Genomic DNA, 22,415 nt, shown 5'->3' on the forward strand with positions numbered 1-22,415 from the left:
TGTGCCCTGCTTTGCCGCTGTTGGGTGGCAGGGAGGGATGGAACTGGCCTGCATGCCCGCCACTCTGTGTGCAAACAGTGCCCAGGCCAACTGGAGTATTCCACCCCAGCCTCAGCCGGGACCTCACCGGCAGACCCAGGAACTGGAAGGGGCAGGAGGAGAGCGAAGACTGAGCACCACCTCTGAGCTGGCTTAGTGAAGCCCGGTGGATCGCCTCCGGGACTTTCCTTTCCCCAGATCTTCCACCAGAGCTTCTTGGACGGTGCGCACAGGCCTGAAACTCTGGGTCCCAGAACTGGCCAGATGATACCACCCCCAGCCCGGCTCGGGCCTGCACGGGAAATCCCAAGCCTTGGCCTTCACTCTCTCTCTCTTCACTTCTCTCTCTCTCTCTCTCTCTCTCTCCATGAGAAAGGCACGGCTGGGGCCGCACGGCTGGGGCCCCAGCCTCGTGTATGACAAAAGAAACCAGTCTGACTCAGGAGCCCTAAGAACAGCGACATCGCAGCTCCGGGGCGCAGACCCCAGGGGTGCCCGGGTGGGGGAAGACGATCGGGACCGGCGGGGCTAGGACACTGGCGAGGTAGAACACGCTCCGTGCTGTGCCTCCCGGCAACTTCTGCAAGTTCCAGGGATGGCGAATGGGCCAGGGGACCCTCCCCCCATCAGGCCTGGGAACCCTGACCCCAAATATTTGTGAGGAGAGAGAGGGGAAGAGAGACGCCGTTTTCAGCTCGCGCAGCCCGCAGCCCCTACCCCCAAACTGGAAGGTAAATACTTACTTAGCCTCCGCACCAGGTACAAGCTAATACTCAACAATACTGATGCCTTGTTTTTTTTGCTCTGTCCGGACCGCAACGCTGTAGCCAATTTAGATATGCTATAAATTTAAGAGGTTGCCATGGCCACCGCGAGCCCATTGGCCGCCGGGCCCCCTACGTGCAGCGCCACGTCACCAAATCTGAATAAGGATGCGCGAATTAGGCGGCGGCCAGACAAAGATGAGGATCGGGACCGCTTGAAAGTGGGGGAAAGTGCCGGCTCCTCCGCCACCGGGCAAAGCCGCTCCGCCGCGCCGAGACCAGCAGCCGTCCGAGACACCTGGGGGAGCCCGGATCAAGCACTGGGGCGCGCGGTCCTGGGCATGAGGCTGTGAACGCCACCACCCCACCACCCCGCCCCGGGCTGCCCAGCGCCAGGCCAGTGATCACCCGAGGACTTGACCGGCTGAGTCTTGGTCCGAACCGGGCTCGCCCAGCGGCGGCCGAGATAAGAGGCGAAGCGCTGCCGCGGGGCCGGGGGGCCCGAGGGCCGGGGGCCCAGAAGGAGGGCCGGGCGGCCGGAGCCGCCGGGACGCGGGGCTATGATGGTGCACTGTGCCGGCTGCGAGCGGCCCATCCTCGACCGCTTTCTGCTGAACGTGCTGGACCGCGCGTGGCACATCAAATGCGTTCAGTGCTGCGAGTGCAAGACCAACCTCTCGGAGAAGTGCTTCTCGCGCGAGGGCAAGCTGTACTGCAAAAATGACTTCTTCAGGTAAGAGGCCGCTGCGCGCCGGCCCTGTGCGCTCCCCGTTGGGGTGCCAGGGCAGGGGAGACCACGAAACCCACCCCAGCCGCCCGGGAACCGGGAACCGGTCAGGCGCCTGCTCTCTTCGGCGTCCTCGCTCCCGGAAAGGGCCCCAGCCCCAGCGGAGTCAGAAGGACGAGGTTTCCCTGTCTCACCTAGGAGCCTTCCGGTCGGGGTCCGCCTGGAGCCGGCAAGGCCAAGGAGACAGCCTGACAAACTTGCTCCCCACCTATCTCTGCTCCGGCAGTGCCCCCGGGCTCAAACCGCAGAGTGGAAGCTTCAAGCCTGGTTCTGAGATGAAGGGTTTTTGCCAAAGTTAGGGGTGGCTGGAGGCTTCTTTTTGGCTCGCCCCACAACCCCCCTGGACAAACAGAAACTTTCCAGCTCCATAGAGGGGGTTCATCCAGGAAGATTTCCTCTAGTGATGAAGGGAGGGAACCATCTCCACCTCATCCCCAACTTTTAAAAACATTTCCTCCCAGGTTGAAAAGTACAAATGAAATCAAAAACTCAGAATCGGGCCCTCCAGGGTCTGGCCTGAGCAGCAGCACCTCCCTCAGCTGCTCTCCGGGGGCCCTCAGGTGGGCTCGGGCCTCAGTTTCCCCAGCTGGAAAAATGCTGAGGGGTGGCTTTCCTAAGCTCAGCCCTGCATGCAGCCCCATTGCCCAGGGCCGGCTTTGTCAGTGCGAATAACGAATAATAACGGCTCAGAGGAAGGGGGTGTGATTAACACCACCAGGAGAAAGGCTGTTCGCAGCCCCAGAGGCTTGGCACCAGGGAATTTGAATAGGAGAAAATGTCAGCCTCGCCTTTACACGTGTAAACTCCCTGGCCCCGGAGGCCTGAAGCATCTAATGTGGCCAGGCTTGCAAAGTGCCTAATGATTTTTGATAAGGTGCATATGGCAATTACGCTGCCGGATAAGGCCAAAAGTGACTTATGGCTTCTAATGCCCTCACTACATCAACGTCACCCAAATTCACTGTTTCGAGATGTGGGTGTAAGTAGATGTGGCCCCCTCCAAGTCCTGGGCCCTCAACCTCTATCCCCCCAGCCTGAGCCTCAGCCCTCCTGGTCCCAGTTTGCATCACCCGTCTGGGGGGAGGCCAGCCTTCTCCAGCATTCAAGGAAGAAGGAATTGGAGCAGGAACTCTGGGAAAGGGGGATGTGAGAGGTCGGCGTCCTGGCCGTGCTGGGGTTAGGGCTGCTTTCTGCTCATTCTCCAGCTGCCTGCAAGAGCCAGGGATTCTGGGGTGTTGCAGACTCAGGCCCTGCTGTCCAGAGACTCACTGCTCACCGACTGCCGACTAGCTCCAAGGGGTCCCAAATTCCTCCTGTGGGCTGCAGGGGCTGGGAATGAACAAAAAGGTCCCTCCTGCCCCCTCAAGTCCTGCACGGGAGAGGGGCTCCCTGCTCCAATGCTGGGACCAGCCAACCAGGCCAGAAGCCTGGAAAGGACCCAGGAGGCACAGCCTAGAAGTGGCCCAAATCCACCTCCCTGGCTTAAAATCCTTTGTGACCCGGAAAGCCCAGGGCCCAAGCACATCTGGCAGGGAGGTGGGGATGTGGGAAGCACCTCTGGGGGGGTGCGCTGGGCCCTCAGCTTGACTGAAGGTTATGCCCGTTGCTGGTTGGCAGAGTCCAAAAAAGAACCCAATGAAGGTATGAAAGTCCTGGTCCAAGAAGGGCTCAAGACTCTGGCCTCTTGAACCCTGACCTGGGAGAACAAGATCGGGAACTCATCGGACAGATGTGGAAATGGAGGCTTCCCCGAAGCTAGGGCAGGTGGAAAGCGGTCTGGGGCTCAAGAGGTTGGGACACCAGGCTGCCCAGGTGACTGGCTTGTTGTGTCTGCAGGCGCTTCGGCACGAAGTGCGCGGGTTGTGCGCAGGGCATCTCGCCCAGCGACCTGGTGCGCAAGGCCCGCAGTAAAGTCTTCCATCTCAACTGCTTCACCTGCATGGTGTGCAACAAGCAGCTGTCCACGGGTGAGGAGCTCTACGTCATTGATGAGAACAAGTTCGTGTGCAAGGACGACTACCTGAGCTCGTCCAGCCTGAAGGAAGGAAGCCTCAACTCAGGTATGGAGGTCTCCAGCCCTCTCCAGCCCTGCCCGGCCCCGGGGCTCACCCTCGCGGCCCAGGCTGCACTCTCCAGCCTACACAGGCGCCAGCTCAAAGCGCTACCTGGCTACCTGCGTTCTCACCTGCTGGGCAGTTCTAGGGCAAAGCGGGGCCAAGGCCTGGGGAGAGAGATGGCACAGGAAGCCAGTCAAACAGATCACCCCACTGCCAGCTCTTGCAAGCTCTCCTCCAATTCAAGAGCCTTTTCCGAGCGCCCCCCACTCGGCCCTCACAGATTCTGAATCTTTTCCGTTTGCCTTCGCGAAATTTAGCGAAGGAAGACCATCCGCTGCCTAGAGGGTGTCTGTACCCTCCTGTGCCTCTCCAGGAGGGCCGGGTTCTGCAAAGATCCTGCCTCCCGCTCCCCCAGGCTGTCCTCTAGGGGTGCTGAGAGGGCTCCAGAAGCCCCTCCAAAAGTCTGGCCCCCGCCAGGAGAGAGTGGGCGGGCGCCGGGCCCGGGGGGAGGGGCTGTCTTTGGGTCTGCGAGGGAATCCCGGGGCAGGGGGGCGGGTGGAGGTGGCCTGGGCCAGCAGAAACCGGCCACCGCCTGGAGAGGGCTGACGCCGCTGTCCCCTTCCCGCTCCATCCGCCCGCAGTGTCGTCCTGCACCGACCGCAGTTTGTCCCCGGACCTCCAGGACCCGCTCCAGGACGACCCCAAGGAGACGGACAACTCGACGTCGTCGGACAAGGAGACAGCCAACAACGAGAATGAGGAGCAGAACTCGGGCACCAAGCGGCGCGGGCCGCGCACCACCATCAAAGCCAAGCAGCTGGAGACGCTCAAGGCCGCCTTCGCCGCCACGCCCAAGCCCACGCGCCACATCCGCGAGCAGCTGGCGCAAGAGACCGGCCTCAACATGCGCGTCATCCAGGTGCGGAGCCGCCCGGCCCGGCCCGGGCCACCCTCCCCGCCAGCGCCGGGAGCCTCGAAGGCCGCCTCCGCGGCGCGGGCTGAGCCGCGCGGAGTCAGCCCTCGAGAACGGTGGCGCGCTTGAAATCGGAGCCCAGCTCCTAGCCCAGAGGTTCAGCCCGGCCCGGCCCACCTCCGGGCTGAGTGACTCGGCCAGGTGGCTTCACCCCTCTGAATCCCGCCCGGTCCTAGGAGGGTGTTAAGCCTCGCCGGGATACAGGACCCCTCCCTGCATCCGAGTGAAGAAAGAGGCAGCGTTCTTTCGTGCCCCCTCCCTGCGCCGACGCCCGGGCAGACAGAAAAACGGTCAGAGCCGGGCTGGGGAACCGAGAGCCTTGCCGGGCAGGAGGCCTTTATGAAGCCGTCAGGCGCGGGAGGGCCGAGAGCCAGGAAGCCCCAAGTCTTTATGAGTCGCCCCACGGGTCCGCGAAATCCTTCACCCTTGGCTGGTTCGCCGAGGCCCCTCTCCACCCCTCCGGGCCTAATCCGGGCTGGCCCCCGCCTCGGGCAGTGTAGGCGTAAGGAGGCGCTAGGACCCGTAGGGAGGCCTGCGCCGGGAGGGAGGGCACTTCTGAACCGAGCTCACGGCCCCCCCTCTGTCCCAGGTGTGGTTCCAGAACCGACGGTCCAAAGAGCGCCGGATGAAACAGCTGAGCGCCCTGGGTGCCCGGAGACACGCCTTCTTCCGGAGTCCACGGCGCATGCGTCCGCTGGGCGGCCGCTTGGACGAGTCGGAGATGCTGGGGTCCACTCCGTACACCTACTATGGAGGTAAGGGGCCGCCCAGAGGTGGAGTCCTTTGCCTCGGTCCTGCACCCTCCGGGCTGAGGCATCCCCGGCCCTCTTGGTGGGCGCTCTTCTTCCCTCCCGCCCGTCTGCTCATACTGGACACACACAGTCACCGAAGCCCATCAACACAGGCACCGACCCAAAGAGACCTCCTGGACACAAAATCAGACAGACAGGCCGACTCTTGCTTGCAGTGATACACGCACCAGCTGCATAGAGGCACCCGTGGGGAACACCTGGGTGCACTCCCACACACACTTGCGTCCAGAGACCTCAGAGGCAGCTCTACAGCTCAAGGGGATACTCCAGCCACCCCAGCTACATACTGACAGGCACCCCTGCAGAAACAGGAGTCCCAAGCCCACACTCCTACCCATCAGGCCAAGGTTTAAATCCTCCCACACACGACCCCAAGTGGACACACTGTTTGGGGCCCAACTCCTGAGTTGGGGTACTGGGCACCAGCAGGAACTCTGGCCCCCAGGGCAGTGCAGGACGTAGGGTTGGAGGAGGCAGGGCCAGGGCAGCCTGCTTCCAAGTCAGCAACTTGTGTTCCTCAACAGGGGCTATGCCCCAGCCTGGCACCATTAGCGGTGATGCCAGCACTAGCTCGGCTTAGGACTCTGCCCACCTTCATCCCCCAGCACACGGGCCTTGCTGGGGCTGGAGTGCAGAATGGGGTCAGGCCTGCTCTCTACACTCTTGAATGGCAGTACGGGATGAGTGGTTTTTAAAATGATCAGTGGCTTGCAGGGGTTTCACTTTGGGGGTTACCAGACTGAGACCTGGGGTGAGCTGCCCTCACTAGCTCCTTCCTCCCTTTTCCTCCCTGCCTGCACACACCATTTTCTGGCCACCACCACCCCCGGGTTTATTTTGGCTTTTCGGTTTTTATATGTTTGAGATCCCATTGCTCTGGAGCCCTGAGCCCTACACTTCCAAAGCTTCAGGCTCAGAGAAAGCAGCCCCCCAACTTCAGTCCCGAGCTTCTGCATTTGGGAAGTGCCCAGGAGAGGCGGTACCTGCTCACTGGCTTGTGGGGGGAAAGTAACCCAGTTTGAGACTATGTGATCTGTCTTTGAGGGGTGGCTTGGCGGTGTGGAGGGCCAGGAGCCAGCGCCAGGTGGACCAGGCAGGACGCGAGGCTGGGGCAGCCCACCCGAGGCAGCACAGCTCACACCGGGAGGTTAGAGCTTCAGGCGCGCTACAGAAATTGTGTACTAAAAGTGCTTCTGGGCTTTGGGGAGATACCTTGTGATGGCAGGGCCCAGGCTGGGGGCTCCAGACAGCACGGAGGCTGGGCGAGGGCTGCTATCGGCACCTCCGACGCCCTCCACCTCTGCCTCCCTCTGCATCCAGCTCCGCCGGCCCGCGCAGAGAGGCGGTGGGGCGGTCGTAGTCCGGAATTTTTCCCCGCCTGGGTAATTAACCGAGGTTTCCCCAAGGTCTTGGGGCCCCCACCGGTCCGCCACCTTTCTACCTGCGCGTCCGCCCGATCGGTGGGGGTCTGGAGACTCTGGTCCCTCTTTTCCCGGATTGGGGGGAGCAGGACTCCCCAGCCCAGCGAGGCAGCCCCGCCTAATCCGCGCTGGGAGATCCCGGCGTCCGCGGCCGGCAGCGGGCGAGAAAGGGGCCGGGCGGCGGGGCCGGCGGCTCCCCGTGGGAGCGCGGACAAAGGCCCAGCTGCGGCTTTTGTGCCCTTTTCAGACGGCGTTTGTTCCAATTACCTCCGGCCTGGCCGCCATATGGGCGGAGGCGGCGCTCTGCGCGGGGCCGCGGCCCTCGCTGGCTGGTCGGCTCGCGGCGGCCGCGCCAGGCCCCCAGCCCCAACCTTTAGGGGCCCCAAATTTGCCACTTTCAATCCTTCCTTTCATTTTCGGGGAGCCAGGAATGAGTGGCTTTTAAAATTTGGCAATATTTTTAGCTGTCCCTGTAAACCGTTCCAAGCCACGCCTCCAGCACCCCCATTTGGGCTAATTTCAGGGTTTGGAGAGGAAAGACCTGCAGTGGCAGGGGGTATCTGGAACTCGCCCGGTGACAGACCCCAAGATGGAGCAGGGGCATAGATTAGCAGAGAAAATGGGGCCTCGGGGCTCTGGTTTTCCGCCTTAGAAAGCGAGTGTTGTCACGGGTGGCTCCTTTCTGGGGTCCCACAGCCCAGTCCTTGGGTCCAAGGAGAGTGGAGAGAGAGCCATCCGTCCCGAAAGCAGGGCTGCGGAGGATGTCAGAGGGTTGACGGTGATGCAGTTTGTTGACCTCAGTCCTGAAGACCCTTGCTCACCACCTCCCACATTTGTGGGCAAAATGTACTACTGTGAGTTTTTCTGGAGAGCCCCAGAACTTTCGCCGGATTTCTCAGAAAGGTTCAAACCACCCAGTTGCTTTAGAACCTGAGGGTCTGGCAAACTCCTCTTCCTTCACCCTGAGACTGGGGGATCAACCTTTGCCCGAAGTGCTTGTGGAACTCCCATGTGACCTCGCTAGCGTTGGCGTCCGCCTCGCCCACTCCCGAGTAGCTGGGGCTCAGCTCCTTCGGGTGCAGCCCAGCGGGCAGCAGGACCAGCAGCTGGACCCTGGCTTTCATCTGTGGGGTGCACCTCGCGGAGCGGAGAGCCAGGCTGGTCTCCTCGGTGCAGGGAGCCCGGGATGGGCAGTGCGGCCCCCTCTGTGTTGGTCCGTGTTTCCCTGCGATTGGGCTCAGCGTGCCACCGGGAGCGCCGCGGCCGCCGGAGTCGGGCTTCTCTCTGGCGCGGAGACCGCCGGTCTCCACCATTTCGCATTCCTGTCTCTGCGGCCTCCTCAGGCTCGGGCCTCTGGCCAGGTCTCCGACTCACCCGGCCGTCTCTGCGGGCACCTCTCTCTCTCTCTCTCTCTCTCTCTCTCTCTCTCTCTCTCTCTGTATCTCTGTCTCTCTCTCTGTCTGTCTCTCTCTCTCTGTCTCTGTCTCTCTCTCTCTGTCTCTGTCTCTCTCTGTCTCTGTCTCCCTCTCTGTCTCTCTCTCTGTTTCTCTGTCTCTCTGTCTCTGTCTCTCTCTCTGTCTCTTTCGCTCTCTCTGTCTCTGTCTCTCTCTGTCTCTGTCTCTCTCTCTCTCTCTCTCTCTCTGTCTCTGTCTCTCTCTGTCTCTGTCTCTCTCTGTCTCTGTCTCTCTCTCTCTCTCTCTCTCTCTCTGTCTCTCTCTCCATCCTCTGTGTCTTTCCTGCGGCCCTCGCAGGGTGCTTCACGGCGCCCTTTACCACAGCGGTCCCAGGCTATCTCCCACCAGCAATGCCAAGGCTCAGGGCCTCCCTCCCTGGCTGTGAGTCTGGGGTCTCCCCTTGGCTGTTTTCTGCTGACCCCCTGAAGGTCCCTGTCCTTCCCGGTTTGGCTGTCTCTGCTCTCTGTTCTCTGGCCAACTCTGGAGGCGTCTGCAAGCCCCGTCTCAGTCTCTGCGGGCCTCTCTGGCTTTCTTCCGGGCAACCTCTGGCTGAAATCTGGGCACCTTTCGCTGTCCCTCATTGTCTCTCTCAGTGACCCGGGACTCCCCTGTCACTCACAGCTTGAGTCTCTCCCCCTTTCCTTCGTCTGGCTCCCCAACACTCCCCACACCGCGCTGGACCGCCGCGAGCCTCCCTCTGCCTGGGTTTCGGGTCTCCCCCTGCCCGGCCCGCGGGGGTGGCGCGGCCCGCGTTCGTGCCCGCCCGGGCCGGCGTTGTCTCTGCGCTGCACCGACGGCGGCGGCGCAGCTCGGCCTCGCGCCCCACCTCCCGGCCCCGCGCCCCCGGCGACCGCGCTCCGACTCAAGCGCTGTCTCCCCCTGCCCCCTCCCGCAGACTACCAAGGCGACTACTACGCGCCGGGAGGCAACTACGACTTCTTCGCGCACGGCCCGCCGTCGCAGGCGCAGTCCCCCGCCGACTCGAGCTTCCTGGCGGCGTCCGGGCCCGGCTCGACGCCGCTGGGAGCGCTGGAGCCGCCGCTCGCCGGCCCGCACGCTGCCGACAACCCCCGGTTCACCGACATGATCTCGCACCCAGACACGCCGAGCCCGGAGCCGGGGCTGCCCGGCCCGCTGCACCCCCTGCCCGGCGAGGTGTTCAGCGGCGGCCCCAGCCCGCCCTTCCCCATGAGCGGCACCAGCGGCTACAGCGGACCCCTGTCGCACCCCAACCCGGAGCTCAACGAGGCCGCCGTGTGGTAAGGCCTCCGGGCCGGCCGCCTCCTGGACGCAGCCTCCCGAAACCAAAACGCCCGACGTGGACGCGGCCCGGGGCTCCCTCAGGGGTTCTCTCTCGGGTCTGCACTCGACCGGCAGCGGCTCCTGGGCTGAGCACGGAGGGGGACCGAGCCCCATCTCCACCCGCAGGCTCTGCAGACACCCAGCCCGCTGCCAGCGCTCTCCCGGCCGCTTCGAGCAATTTATTGGGACCAAAGTCAATACTCCCGAGGGTCAAGCAATTTCAAGCACGCTCTAGACTTCCCCAACCCCCACCCGCCATCACCTCTTTGGACCAAGGGAGGGAAGAGGCCTGGGGGGGCGGGGCGGGGGACAGGGAAGGCGATATCTTTCTCCCCTCTCTGCAATCCGAGTGGGGTTTTGTAATCTTATTTCCCACTCTGCTTTCCCCATATTAAAAGAAAAAGATGATAAGAGAAACAGATTGAAGGGGGAGAGAGGAGAGGATGCAAGATGTGGGAGAGAGAAGATGGAGAGCGCGCGCCCAGAAACACGCTTCAATAGGGGTCCCTGGGAGGAAGACAAATCCACCTGCACGCTGGCGCCCCCTGGTGGCCAATCTTGAGAATCAAGGTCAGCTTTTCCAGGAAAAGGGGTTCCAGCCAGGACTTGGCCAGGGCCAGAGCCCCCTTTCTTACACTGACATTTATTCGGAGCCAGGGGATCCAGGCCAGACTCGAACACTCGCCCACTCGGCTCTCCCCCCTGGGCAAGACGCCAAGATTTCTGGGCTCTGGCCCCCAGATCCCACTCCCGGCCTGGGCCTGGCCGCCAGGCAGTCAGGTGTACAGTATTATACTTTTTTGGAAGTTGAACGCTTCTAGTTTCCTTATTTTGTATAAAGAAGAAACAAATAAAGTATGTTTTTGTGTTTACTGTTTATTTATTGTACTCTAGTTATCGGGGGTTGGACATTTTTATATTTTTAAGAGGTGGGTGGGCAGAGTCAGGGGGAGGCAGAAAGGTTTACCTAAAAAAACACAAAAAACAAAAAATCAAGTTTTTTTAAAAAGAAAGATTAATAAAAAAATTCTTTTTTCCCTCTGTGCTGTGTGGTTTCCTTTTTTGTTCCTGTCTCCATAGTCACTCAGAACGGATGGGCTTTTTTAAATCTCTTTTTTTAATCAAGATTTTATTTCTTTGTCATCTGTTTACAAAAACACACCATTTGGGAGTACAGGTTCACGCCTTAATGCGTACACGCGCTTCACTCACCCGCCAGAGCTCCCCTGCCCCGCCCTTACTCCCCTCTGCAATAACCACCATTGTATTTACAGGGCCTAAGAGTTATTCGTGTTGGGTTTGCCAGTTTGTCTTCTTTGGTTATTTATGTTCCACAAATGAGTGACGCCATCCTTTAACTGCCTTTCACTTTCTGACATTTCACTGAACATCATCACCTCAAGATCTACTCATTTTACCCCAAAAGGTACCATTTGTCATTGTTAACAGCTGGGTAATATTCCACAGAGTACATATGCCACCATTTCTTTATCCAGGCGTCTGTCCATGGACATTCAGGTCGGTTCCATGGCTTGGCCATTGTGAATAAGGCTTCTGTGAACATCTTTTCATGTTACTGTTCTTTGGGTTGATGCTCAGCAGTGGGGATGCTGTGTCAGATGGCGGCTCCAGTTTTCTTTCTTTTCGGAGTCTCCATACCACTTTCCATAGAAGCAGCATCCACTTACAATAGTATACAAGAGTGGTTTTGTGTCCACACCGTCACCATCCCTCATTTCCAGTCTTTCTGACATGGACCATTCTCACAGGAGTCAGATGATGCCTGAGTGTGAGTCTGATTTACGTTTCCCCAGCAATAAGCGCTCAGCTTCCTCTGGCTCTTGTCTCCGAGGTAAGGCTGACTTGTTGGGTGCAAAGATCTCTCCTCTCAAATCGGAGCATGCTCTTGGTTTCTCCCAGGCCATGGGGGGGCCAGACCCATTCTGTAAAGTCTCTGTGTAGTCCCAACCTGCCTGGCACATAGCAGGCCTGCAAAAATACCTGGTGAATGAGTGAATATGTGATTTGTTTGTCCTCAGCATGTCAGGAGGATTCTATTACAGCTTCTGTCTGTATCGGGTAGCAAAAAGCAAAATACAAACCCAGGCCAGTAAGCGGTGCTAGTTACCGGAAAGGCTGTGTTAGGACAGAAGTACCCCTGGGGAGCAGGTCTGCTGCCCTCCGATGCTTATAGGGTGCACACTATGTCTCTGGCTTAGTCGGCACCATCCAACCGTCCTCAGTGAGTTTCACCTACCTGAAGATAGGGCCCTCCTCTCTGCCTCCATTTCCCTGCTCACAAAAGTGAGAATTGGAAGGACTGTTTCCTATGTTCTCTTCCGGCTCTGTCACAGTAGGATTAGAAAAGCAGATGAGATAAAAATAAATAGAAGAGCCTCAAGAATGCATCAGAATCCCCTTTTTACCACTGCTTGGGGGGGGGGAGCTTGGCCAGTTTTGTGCTTGCAGGAAGGAGGGAGCCAGCGAGGAGGGAGGAGGGGAGTAAACCACCCTGGAAGGGTGTGTGCTGAGTCTCCTCATCTGTCCCTCTTTTGTGTACACTTCACGAGAATGACGCAAGGTGGCTTGGCTTTTTTTTCTCCCTTCCCTCCAGCACATTTATCCTCATCAGACAAATGTGTCTTTTTTCATTGTGGAAAATGTACAAATTTCAGATAAACAAAAGGAAGAAGACGTCATCACCCAGAACCCCAACACTGTGCTCACGTAGCTGCTGCGTTTCCTTCTAGACTTTCTTCCCCTCTGACAGTGGATTTCGCGCTCTGCACCCCAGGGGTACCAGCTCCGGTTCACTCTGCCGTACCTTCCAGATCTGTGACTTGATCAGAGCCGGGGGTCATCCACCCTCAGTGCTGATGGCTGAAAGCTCTTCGATGGGAAACAACTTTTGGGGTTTTCCTATCTCATCAATTCTATTCCTTTGCCTTTGGGGCTCTCCAGTTTTGGGGCCACTTTCAGTAGCCTTGTATCAGGGTGGATATTATTTGCCCTGTTAAGATGTTCATCTGTTAGGGTCAAGAGACTATACCAAGTTCACACAGCTGAGCAGTGGCAGAGCTGGGACTGGAGTCTGCTGATACATGGGGTGTGCTTCTGCTGCCATGGAGCCCCGACTGTCATGGGTTAGAGGCCAGAAGAGAACTGGCCAGACAGCCCATCTCTGTCAGGTCCTCAAATGTTTTCTGGTCACTTGTGATTTTGTAGAAAGGCTCACCTAGAACTTGGCCTAGAGAGGCCTGGAGGAGGGAAGCTATGGAGAGAGGAGGGTCCCCCAGGATCCAGACAGAAGTGGGGGAAGGGCAGAGGGTGAAGAGGAGGGAAGGCAGAAGAAATGGGAAGAAGAGGGTGAGGAGGAGGAGAAGGGGAGATGAAAGACACAGAACACCCCCTCAGTGTATCAGGTCACCCACAGCTCAGAAGCCCCTGCCCCCTCCCCAAGTGGGAAGCCTAAAGCCAGAGATGTCGGAACTCCATGCATTGTGGGGGCAGTTGAGGGGCCACAGGAGAACTCACTAGGGTGAAGCCCCTCCCTGCAGGTACAAACACGCATGTACAGGCAGACAGACATGCTCCCGTGGGTGCATGTTCACACATGCAGATACAGGGTGCACAAACAAACATCAGCAAATGCAGATGTGTGTATAAGGACTCGCTCACCAGCCATGTGGACATACCTGTGCCTGCACACACAGGTGACAGGTGCCTGGCGACACCCTCCACCCTCCTGTGCGTAGTGGGGTGTGTCACATACTTGCACATGAACACTCACACATGCACAGACAGGACACACCCTGGCACAGATACGCACAGCACACAAGCACATACGTGTGTCAACACACCTGCTTGGAACCCACCTGGCCAGCCCTGCGGACAAACCGCCATCGTATGCTGTACCCAGTGTGCACAATTATTTGCAGATCCCCTCGTGTGCCCACAGCTCAGCCTGGATGCACTGAGGGTGGAGGAGCGTGCCCTGGGTCTGGGGCCCCTGGGACACCCTCTCGGGGAGCCAGGTCCCGGAGCGGGTATGGATCTGGGGTTCTGATCAATCCCCGTGGGTCTGTGTATTTCCAAGCAAGGAGAGATGGGAGCAGAAGTCCTGTGGGCAGAACAGATCAAGGGTGCAGGGCTGAGGGCGGGTCCCTGTCCTGAGCTTCAGTTGGCCCCAGTGCAAAGTGAGCCCGTGAGGGCGCTTCACCCACCTTGGAGAGAGGTCATTCAACCCGTGGTCCAGGTCGAGAAGTCTAGGTTGGGGTTCAGCCCCCACCCTTATGTTCCCCCCAAGCACACACACACATATGAACACACACAGGCACCCAACAGCTACCTTGGAGTATGACGAAGGGAGAGAGCGGGGCCTTGTCAGACCCACCCCCGGTCCCACTGGACACAGCTCACCACTCCAAGTGCCCACTGAACCAGGCAGGGCAAGTCCACACCCCCAGGCCCAGCGCCCTGCCCAAAGGGGCAGTCTTACCTTCCTTCTCCACCTACAGTGGAGCACCCACCGCTCATCCCAGCCCTCGCAGCCACGCTGGGCGTGCCCTCTGGCTGGCCCTTCACCTCTGTCAAGCTCCCAGGCTGATGTGGATGTCCCCCAAAGTTGCAAGGCCAGTGCCCAGCCTGCCTCGGACCCTTGTCCTGATAATTCAAGCTCACTGTGCCCCTATAGGGTAAGAGCTGCTACCCCCACTTTGCAGATGAGGACACTGAGGCCCAGAAGGTGAAGCCAGCCCCTGGGAGCCCAGGACCGACCTGCCGGGGAGGGCCAGGGCCAGGTGTCAGGTCCAAGGACCTCGTGGACCCAGCACCCAGGACGACGCAGCCCTCAAAGCACCCGTGTCTAGTGACTGCTAGGGTGGGAGGAAGGAAAGTGGGGCCGGGAGGGGAGGCGGGACGGTGAACACAGTCCCGCAGCCTCAAAAGGCGTTCTTTGGGGAGCAGACCCCTGAATACCACATTCACTGGTAGACACCTCACTGGATTGCCTGAAAACCCCATCTGAGAGCCCAAGCCAGCTGGGAAGGCAAAGGGCATAGTGACAATTGCCAAGGTCAACAAGACAAGGGCTCCTGGAAGGCTGCTGGTCCTCACCCCTCTCCCCGCCCCCCACTCTTCTCTTTCCTCCTCTCCAGTAACTTATCTGCTCATCTCCTCTATCCTTTTCATTGTGTGTATTATCATTTAAAAATAAAAAATTTCCAAGAGGAAGTAAAAAATACCCGCGGCGCTGGGGTGAGGGTGCTGACCAGACTCTGGCAGCCCTCGGTTCAGGGAGGGGGTGGGGCGGCATTGCTCCCCCAAACCTGACAGTAAACCCCACATCTTCCAGGGACCCCGGCATGAAGGTTCCCCACCACCACCAAACCGGTCCCAAAATAAACACCCGCGCGGGGGAGCTGACCCTCGAGCCTGGGACTGATACTTAAAATGCAGAATGGCTGCGGAGGGTCCCTGCTCCCAAGCCTTGTCGTGCAGTAAAAAGATATAAACAGAATAAATTACCTCTCCAGCTCGGATTATGAGAATACCCATCTCCTGACCGGAATTTTAAATCCTGCCTCCCTGGTAGCGCCGCACACGGCTGATTTATGGAAACCGGAGCGCTTCTCTGCATATTTCTCCTCTTCAGCCAAGTGACCGAGTTTACCCTTCCTATGCCATTAGCGTTATTAACACCTGGGCAACCGCTCATGGCAAATGGGCCATTTCTGTGATGAACGGAAACCTCTACGCCTCTTCTCCCCGCCGCTCTGCCTCGGCCGCCTCTCGGCCTTTCCTGCCAGGGCTCAGACCACCTCCGTGTCCCCCCGCCCCCTGCACCTACGGAGGGGCCCCTGGGGGCTTTGGGAGGAAACCCTAAGCCAGCATGGGCTGCCTGGCACAGCTCTTCACTTCTGCTCTTCAGGGCATGTTCCAGATGGAGGACAACGGTCTTCTGGCCAGGGAGAGAAACTGAGGTAGACGTGGGAAGCTGGGATCGGAATCCAGATCTTCTAGCCCTTCTCTGCTCAAAGTGAGTGGGGGCCAGCAGGAGCAGTGACACCTGAGAGCTGAAGAGAGAAGAGCGCAGCCCCCAGGACTTGGGCGCCCACCCAGCCCTCACAGGGGACACAGGCAGAACCCGAAACTCAGCCGCCACCTCAGAGGTGACGGGGAAAGCCAGGCAGGGTGAGTGCGGTAGGTGTCTTGGGGTGCAGTGTTAGGGGGTGGACCCCAAACTCAGCAATCGAAACTATGGACTTTGGTTATTTGCGAAAGCAAAATTAAAGCGAGTAACCCATAAGTGGCAACATTCGAAACAGCATCACAATTCACAGTCAGACAGGTCCAGGTCCAGCAAGTTCAAGGTGAGACCCAGCTTCATTTAAACTCGCTGCTTTACTCACCGGGAGTTTCTTTTTCTTTAATTTTACTTAGAAAAAAATACTCTTATCGCCATATTACCTGGATTTCTGAGTTCGGGGCACCCCTTATGTTTTGCTCTCAAGGTGAGCACCCCAGGAGGTGGGTTGTGGCCAGGAGGATCCCCAGAGGGGGCAACTGGAGCCAGACCCCGACCACGCGGAGCTGGGATCCGCAGACGGAGCGTGAGGGGGGCTAGGGGAGCTCTAGGAGGAGAAAGAGCCAGCGGAGCTGCGATGTGGCCTGGTGTGGGGTCTAAGGGCAGGAGGCGGCTGAGACCCAAGGTTGCCTGAAGCCTGGAGCTTGGCTCTTCGTCCTAAAAGCAGCCTGAAAAGGCTGATGGGGAGGAAGCTTGTAGGGGTGAGGTTTGGGGGTGCGGGTCTGCGAGATGCCTGCTCTCCGGGTTCTCGGGAAGCCTTCCAGGGATGCCCTTATTCCTCCCTGTGCAGGAGGGGAAACTGAGGCCCGGGGAGGTAAACTCAGCCTCTGGAAGCCACGATGGGAGAAGCAGCGGTGGGCTTTGAGGCCTGGGCTTCACATACCCAGCATGGCCCCTTTTCTGCCCACTTTGCCATCTCCAAAGAAAGGCCCAGGTCTTTGACGTGGGTGAGCCTCAGTTTCCCTCATCTGTAATATGGGACGATTCTAGCTCGCTACTTGCAGGTCAGGGAAATCCAGCCGGCCACGGGCCACTCAACAACTTTTACCTTAAAAGGAAGAAAAAAGGCTCCTCTTCTGGCTCTCCCCTAAAAGGAGAAACTTTTGGTATTTGTTCTTCAAACATTTATTTTATTCTTTAAGCTTTTTTTTTTTTTTTAAGAAGGGAAAAGGCTTGGTGAAGGTAATCAGTTTTCGGACTTAAGATAAAAAATCGCAGCGAAGGGTCGACTTGACTCTTTATAATTAATGGGGCGGCTTGTAATAGGATTCTCCTGCCCGTGGCGCTCCCAGGAAACACCTTTTTACATAAGATATTGCCCACGCTGGAGTGGCAGCAGGGTGATTTATGGGGTTCCTTGCTCCAGAAAACCTCTCCTGGGGGTGCCCAGCCAGTGGAATTTATCAGTGAGTATGGAAGCGGGGCGAGAAGCCTGCTCGTGACATTTTTGGTGGAGTTTAAAAAGCACAAACAGTGGGGAAGGGCGAGGCTGGTGGGGTGGGGAGAGGGGGAGGGCCCCTTTTTTGGGTGCCGAAGAGGGGGCTTCTTGGCATGGGATTTATGAAGGGAGGAGAAGGGGAGGGTTGAGTCTGACTTCAGCCTGACTCAGGGGGACTGTGGACTATGGAGATGCCACCCTGGAGGCTGACACCCACCCCCGAGGCTGACCCCCTTGATCTGGAGTGGGGGGCAGTGGTGAGGATGGCCGCCAGGCTCGGGACTTGGGTGGCCTTCTGGCAGGTCCAAAAGGAAGGAACATTTGGGGTGGGGGACACGCAGAGCTCAAGGACCCAGCCGCTCGTTCACCTAGCAAGGACACTGCAGGGGACCCGTGAGCTGTAGGCCAGCGGGGAGGCAGAAACTCCTCGCCACTCTGGACATAGCCAGGCTATGTCTTTGGAGAAGGGCACCATGGTCACATTCTCCTGACCCCTGCGAAGGGGCCCCCTCTGCCTTGGAAAGTCCTGGGGGAGCAGGACTTGAGGTCTCCAGTGGGTGGGTCCTGTATCTGCATGAGACCAAAGCATCCTCGCCCCACTTGCCCCGGGGAGGGCCGTTGTTCCTCACTGGGCCTCAGCAGTGACCCAGTCGCCATGGGTGATGGCCAGGCCTCCAGGAAGGGTGGCCCGAGGCTTGACATCAGGGTGAAGCTGACCCTAGACCCGGATGAGTGGTGGGAAATTAGGCCGCTCTCCTTGGCGGGACCTGAGCCCACTGTCCCAGGTGTCTCTGGTGCGCCCAGGTGCAGCTTCCGGAAGAAGAGTCTCCTCACTTCATGACCACTGCCCCGCTCGACCGCTCTAGCACCTTGGGCCATGCTTTGCTCTTCTTGTCAAGGCAGAAGGCAAGACCTCATGCCGGGGACAGAGTGAAGGGTGGGTCCGGGAGAGGCCCAGTGAATGAAAGACAAGCTCCCTACGGCGCCCATATTTCAAGGGCCAACCCCACAGGGGGCTCAGACCTGGGCAGTTCTGAGCTGAAGAGACACATTTTTGGCCTTCCTGGTGGCCTAGGTGCTAAGTCTCAGCACTATCACTTGTACAGCGTGAGTTCGATCCCCGGCCAGGGAGCTGACCCAGATGGTGCAGCAGACCTCTCCTGTCTCCCTGCTGCTCCCCTCAGCAGTGTGTTTCAGTCCATCTGCCTGTTCTGCTCCCCACTCTGTCTCTGGTGAACCTCTTACCTCCCCCCCCACTTCTGACCTGTACCCCCATTGTTCTAATAAATAAATAAATAGATAGATGAATCCTAAGTGCCTGTGCCATTAGTCAGGAGCCTTCCAGCCTCAATGGCAGAAATCCCAGGCTTACCCAAGGACGGGCCTGTAGGAATAACGCCTCCTGAGAGGACCCTGATGCCCACCCTTGAACCAAACACCGTGCCAGAGGAAATGCAATGCTTCGATTCAGAAGTGACTTTCCTGCACGACCCACTGACGTCTTAATGTGACCGTGTGGGCAAACAGCACACAGTTGCCGAAATTGCTTCCAATTTGATAACCAGTATGAAATTAAGAACTCCGTTAAGCTGGGCCTGCCAGCGGACAGGCTGAGGCCACGGGCACCCCTTTCTACAGAGCATGAGCTCTTCACTTCTCTCCACTCCCCACTGAGCCCTAGTGCCTGGCCCCAACCTGCTTCACTTAGGCACCTGCATCGATGACTTCGATGCTGGGCTTGTGGTTGCATTCCAGCCTCAGATACAAAAGCATGAAGCCCGGCACACTTCATTGCAAGCCTTCCCTCCTCAGTGCCTGAGCGCGGGCACAGTCCACTTGCTCATTGACACAGACATGCATGTGTGCACACAAGTGCTGCCCCAAATGGGGGAGATCCTGCTCTGCGGGGCCTGGAGCACATAGCTGCCACCTACCAGGCTCTTGCCCAGGCTGGGGGGGGCGGCAACAGGCGTCACCGGGTCCCCCTTCCCAAGCAACTGCCTGGAACTGCCTGGAGCCAGCTGGGCAGCGAGGATGAGCCCAAGCTTCTGCGTTGCCCTGGCTGAGGGCTGGGGGGTGGACGGGGGCAGAGGAGGACCCACAGGGAGCCAAGGCGGCTCCTGCCCGGACAGGGGACGGAGGCTGGTGTTTCTCAGGCAGGTGTATGCACCTGGCAGCCCCATTCACCCGCTGCAGCCCTGAATCAACAGAGAAGCCCTGTTCCAGCACCCCGCAGGGCCCCCAGGCCCGCCATGCCATGAGAGCTCCAAGAGGGGAGAGACACAGAGAGACTTGCTCTTCCTCCTACCCATCCCCCACGCCAACCCCTCCGCAGGCTCAGCTTCACTGCAGGCCCCGCTGCCTCCCGGCCCCCTCTCCGCCCTGGCCGTGCCTTGGGTGTCAACCAGGAAGGGCTGAACTCAGATAATTGACCTGTGTTATCTGGATGGGGTCAACAGGTCCCTCGGTGTCTTATCTCCAGCTTGCGAGGCCAGGAGCAGGAGAGGAACAAACTCTTAGCAGCTGACAAGCCTCCCAGGAGCTCAGCCAGGGGCAGAAGGCTGCCTGGGAGAGAGAGCACCTGCCACGGACATGGCCTCCACCGCCCACCTGGAGGTGAGGGCCGGGAAGGTTGCTGCTGGCTGAAGTAACCCTAGGGGGCTTCCCGGAGGAGGCTGCCTCTGCTGGGTGTGAAGATGTGCAGGTTTTAGAAGTGCTGAGAGCACAAGCAGGGGACTCCATTTTCTCACTTGCAAGATGAAAGTTGTCACAGTGTGGAGCATGTGGGTCATTACGAGACTGGAAGCAGCAACTGCTGAGACCCACAGCACGCAGTGGGAATTCACTGCAGGAAAATGAGCCGGTTCCCACCCCCATCCAGGGTTGCTGGGGGCGCGGTGCTCAATGGGGAGTAAGAACTAGCATTTGGGCCTCTTTGGTCAAACAACGGGCTAGGACACAGCACTACAAAGCTGGCTGCAGCCACTGCAGCACAAGTTCGAGCCCGGTCCCAAGACGACCCGCATGGCACAGCAGACCTCTCCTGACACACCCGCTGCTCCCCTCAGCAGTGTGCTTCATTAATCTGCCTGTTCTGCTCCCCACTCTGTGTCTAGAGAATCTCTCGCACCCCTGCACCTCTGGCCTGTACCCCAGTTCCGTATGCATAATAAAAACTTCTTTTAAAAGAAAGGGGGCCCTCCCTGGTGGTACAAGTGGGTTAAAGAAGCTAAAAGCCACTAAGAAGCTAAAGCCACTTCAGCATGAGTTCGATCCCCGCCCTGGAGGTGACCAAATGGCGCGGCAGACCTCCTCTGACCAGTCAACCTGTCCTGCTCCCCACTCTGTCTCTGGTGAATCCTCTCACTGCCCCTACCCCTCTGACCTGTACCCCAGTTCTGTATGCATAAATAAATACATCTTAAAAAAAAAAAGAACTAGCATTTGATGAGAGCAAGGTACACCATCCGCAGACAACCCGCTTGACAGATGAGCCCAGGGGGGTGCAGCATGGGCTGGATGTCCCGGGGCTGGGCTAGTTATGGGGAACAGATTCTGCTGAGTCCAGTCTGGGCTCCAAGTGTCTCTCCTATTCTGGGGTACACACAGTGTACCGCCAAAGAAACAGGGCTGGGGCCTGGTGGCCTCTGAAGGCAACACCACAATCTGGGCCTTGTGTCTGGGACCAAAGAGAGAATGAGCCCAGGCAGCAGGAGAAGCAGAGAGGTCACCGCAGTGCTGAAACCCCTCCCCGAGAAGAGAGGGAGGCCACAGACGAGCAGCCTGGGGAAAGGACTGGAGATGGGCAGTGGGAAGTGGGTGTCCTCCAGCGCAGAGGCGCACCCTGGGGCCCAGAGAGCAGACAGCACTCACCCAGGGCCACAGCTTTTACCTGGCTGGATGGGGGACTCCATGGGGCGGGAGCTGGGCCTGCCGCGGGCTGTCGCCTGCCGCGGGCTGTCGACTTGCATGTACCCACACTCTCAGTCTAGCTTCCCACAGGGCTGTGAGGATTGGATGGGGCTTCCCCATGCCAACTCTGGAGGGCCCCAGCCATCCCCCACCTCAGCAGCCCCAAGTTGTGGAAAGAGGGGAACTTCCCCAGAGCCAGGCTTCCCCAATGGAGACGCTTTGCTGCCCCCTGGTGGCAAAAGATTCTCATTTTCCCTCCAGCTTCCTCGGAGCACCTAGGGGAGAAGTGAGGCTGGAGGGGGCCGACTCCCAGGCCAGCACCCCCACTCCCGCCACCCTCCAGTGTGTCCCACCTGGAGGCCCTGCCTCCCTCCTCAAAGCCCCCTGTCACTGACTTCCCCTCAGAGAGTCATGTCAAAAACACAGGCAGGGCCTCATGGCTGCTGCGACCCCGGGCAGACCATGCCAACCTTTCCGAGCCTCAGTTTCCCCAGACGTCAAACAGGTTTCTGCCTCAGGGTTACTGCACCTGACAAAGACGGGAGGCGTTGGCCTCAGCCTCCCAGGCAAGAGGAGGGCCAGAGCACCCCCCCCCATGCCTGAGCAGAACACCATGCAAAGGAAGCCCATTGGAGGATCAGCATGGTGGGGCCTTGGCTCTCTTGTCCCGGCAGTGTGACTCGCAGACTGACTTCACCCCGGTCGCTGTGCCTCTAAGCACTCAAGGAGGGGGAGACCAGACTCACTGGCGTTACCAGCTCAGAAAGGGTTTATTGGCCAGGGGAGCCAAAGGGACCTGCCCAGGGGGCTGCCTGCAGGAGGCAGTCAGCGCAAAAGCACAGGGCAGCGTGGAGCCCCCTCATTTCAGGGGACCCACAAGCCCTGTGGGAGTGTTTGTGGGAGGCTAGTGCTCCCCAACCGGGAGCTCTTACTTCTGCCCAAGTTGGGCTTTCAGAGCCTGCAGCTCCCGGCTGTTAATGCCGTTGCCACCACACACGATGACCACGACAGAGGCCAGGGGCCGGGGCAGGCGACCCTCATCCTGGAGCTTCCCCAGGAGGCCTGAGTAGATGGCGGCCAAGGCTGCCCCACAGGCAGGCTCCACCAGCATCCGCTCATCATCTGTGGGGGGCGGAGCATGGGGGTGAGGAGAGGGAGAAAGAAAGAGTTAGTGCTGGGCAGGCTCTGAGCTACCCGCCCATACACCCACCCACCCATCCACCCACCCACCCATCCACCCAACCACCCATCCAACCATCCATCCATCCATCCATCCATCCATCCATCCATCCATCCATCCATCCATCCATCAATCCATCCATCCACCCATCCATCTACCATCCATTTATCCCATTTATTTTATAACCCACC

General features: G+C 58.9%; 2 protein-coding genes across 2 annotated transcripts in view; one reads left to right on the forward strand and one right to left on the reverse strand.

Annotated features, from left to right (window-relative positions):
• The first annotated feature begins 793 nt into the window (after nt 1-793).
• On the forward strand, nt 794-9,839 carry LHX5 (LIM homeobox 5). Its single transcript, XM_004691012.1, has 5 exons — nt 794-1,536; nt 3,427-3,650; nt 4,289-4,566; nt 5,210-5,375; nt 9,203-9,839. Exons 1-5 carry the CDS (start codon nt 1,364-1,366, stop codon nt 9,568-9,570), a joined length of 1,209 nt encoding a protein of 402 aa, XP_004691069.1. The 5' UTR covers nt 794-1,363; the 3' UTR covers nt 9,571-9,839.
• Nucleotides 9,840-21,803: 11,964 nt separating this feature from the next.
• SDSL (serine dehydratase-like) overlaps nt 21,804-22,415 on the reverse strand; it is a 10,869-nt gene continuing 10,257 nt past the window's right edge. The window contains exon 8 of the mRNA XM_012730919.1: nt 21,804-22,166. Within this exon, the coding sequence (XP_012586373.1) occupies nt 21,973-22,166 (194 nt within the window). The 3' untranslated portion in view covers nt 21,804-21,972. The remainder of the gene's footprint in view (nt 22,167-22,415) is intronic.

Source organism: Condylura cristata, unplaced genomic scaffold, assembly GCF_000260355.1.
Source record: "Condylura cristata isolate star-nosed mole 26May11 unplaced genomic scaffold, ConCri1.0 scaffold00029, whole genome shotgun sequence".
NCBI lineage: Eukaryota > Metazoa > Chordata > Mammalia > Eulipotyphla > Talpidae > Condylura > Condylura cristata.

What these genes read in the sequence shown, in the direction of transcription:
- LHX5 (XM_004691012.1), top strand. Translation starts at nt 1,364, where the DNA reads ATGATGGTGCACTGTGCCGGCTGCGAGCGGCCCATCCTCGACCGCTTT. An exon ending in TGCAAAAATGACTTCTTCAG is followed by an intron (nt 1,537 to 3,426) that starts GTAAGAGGCCGC and finishes TTGTGTCTGCAG; the next exon opens with GCGCTTCGGCACGAAGTGCG. An exon ending in TCCGTACACCTACTATGGAG is followed by an intron (nt 5,376 to 9,202) that starts GTAAGGGGCCGC and finishes CCCCTCCCGCAG; the next exon opens with ACTACCAAGGCGACTACTAC.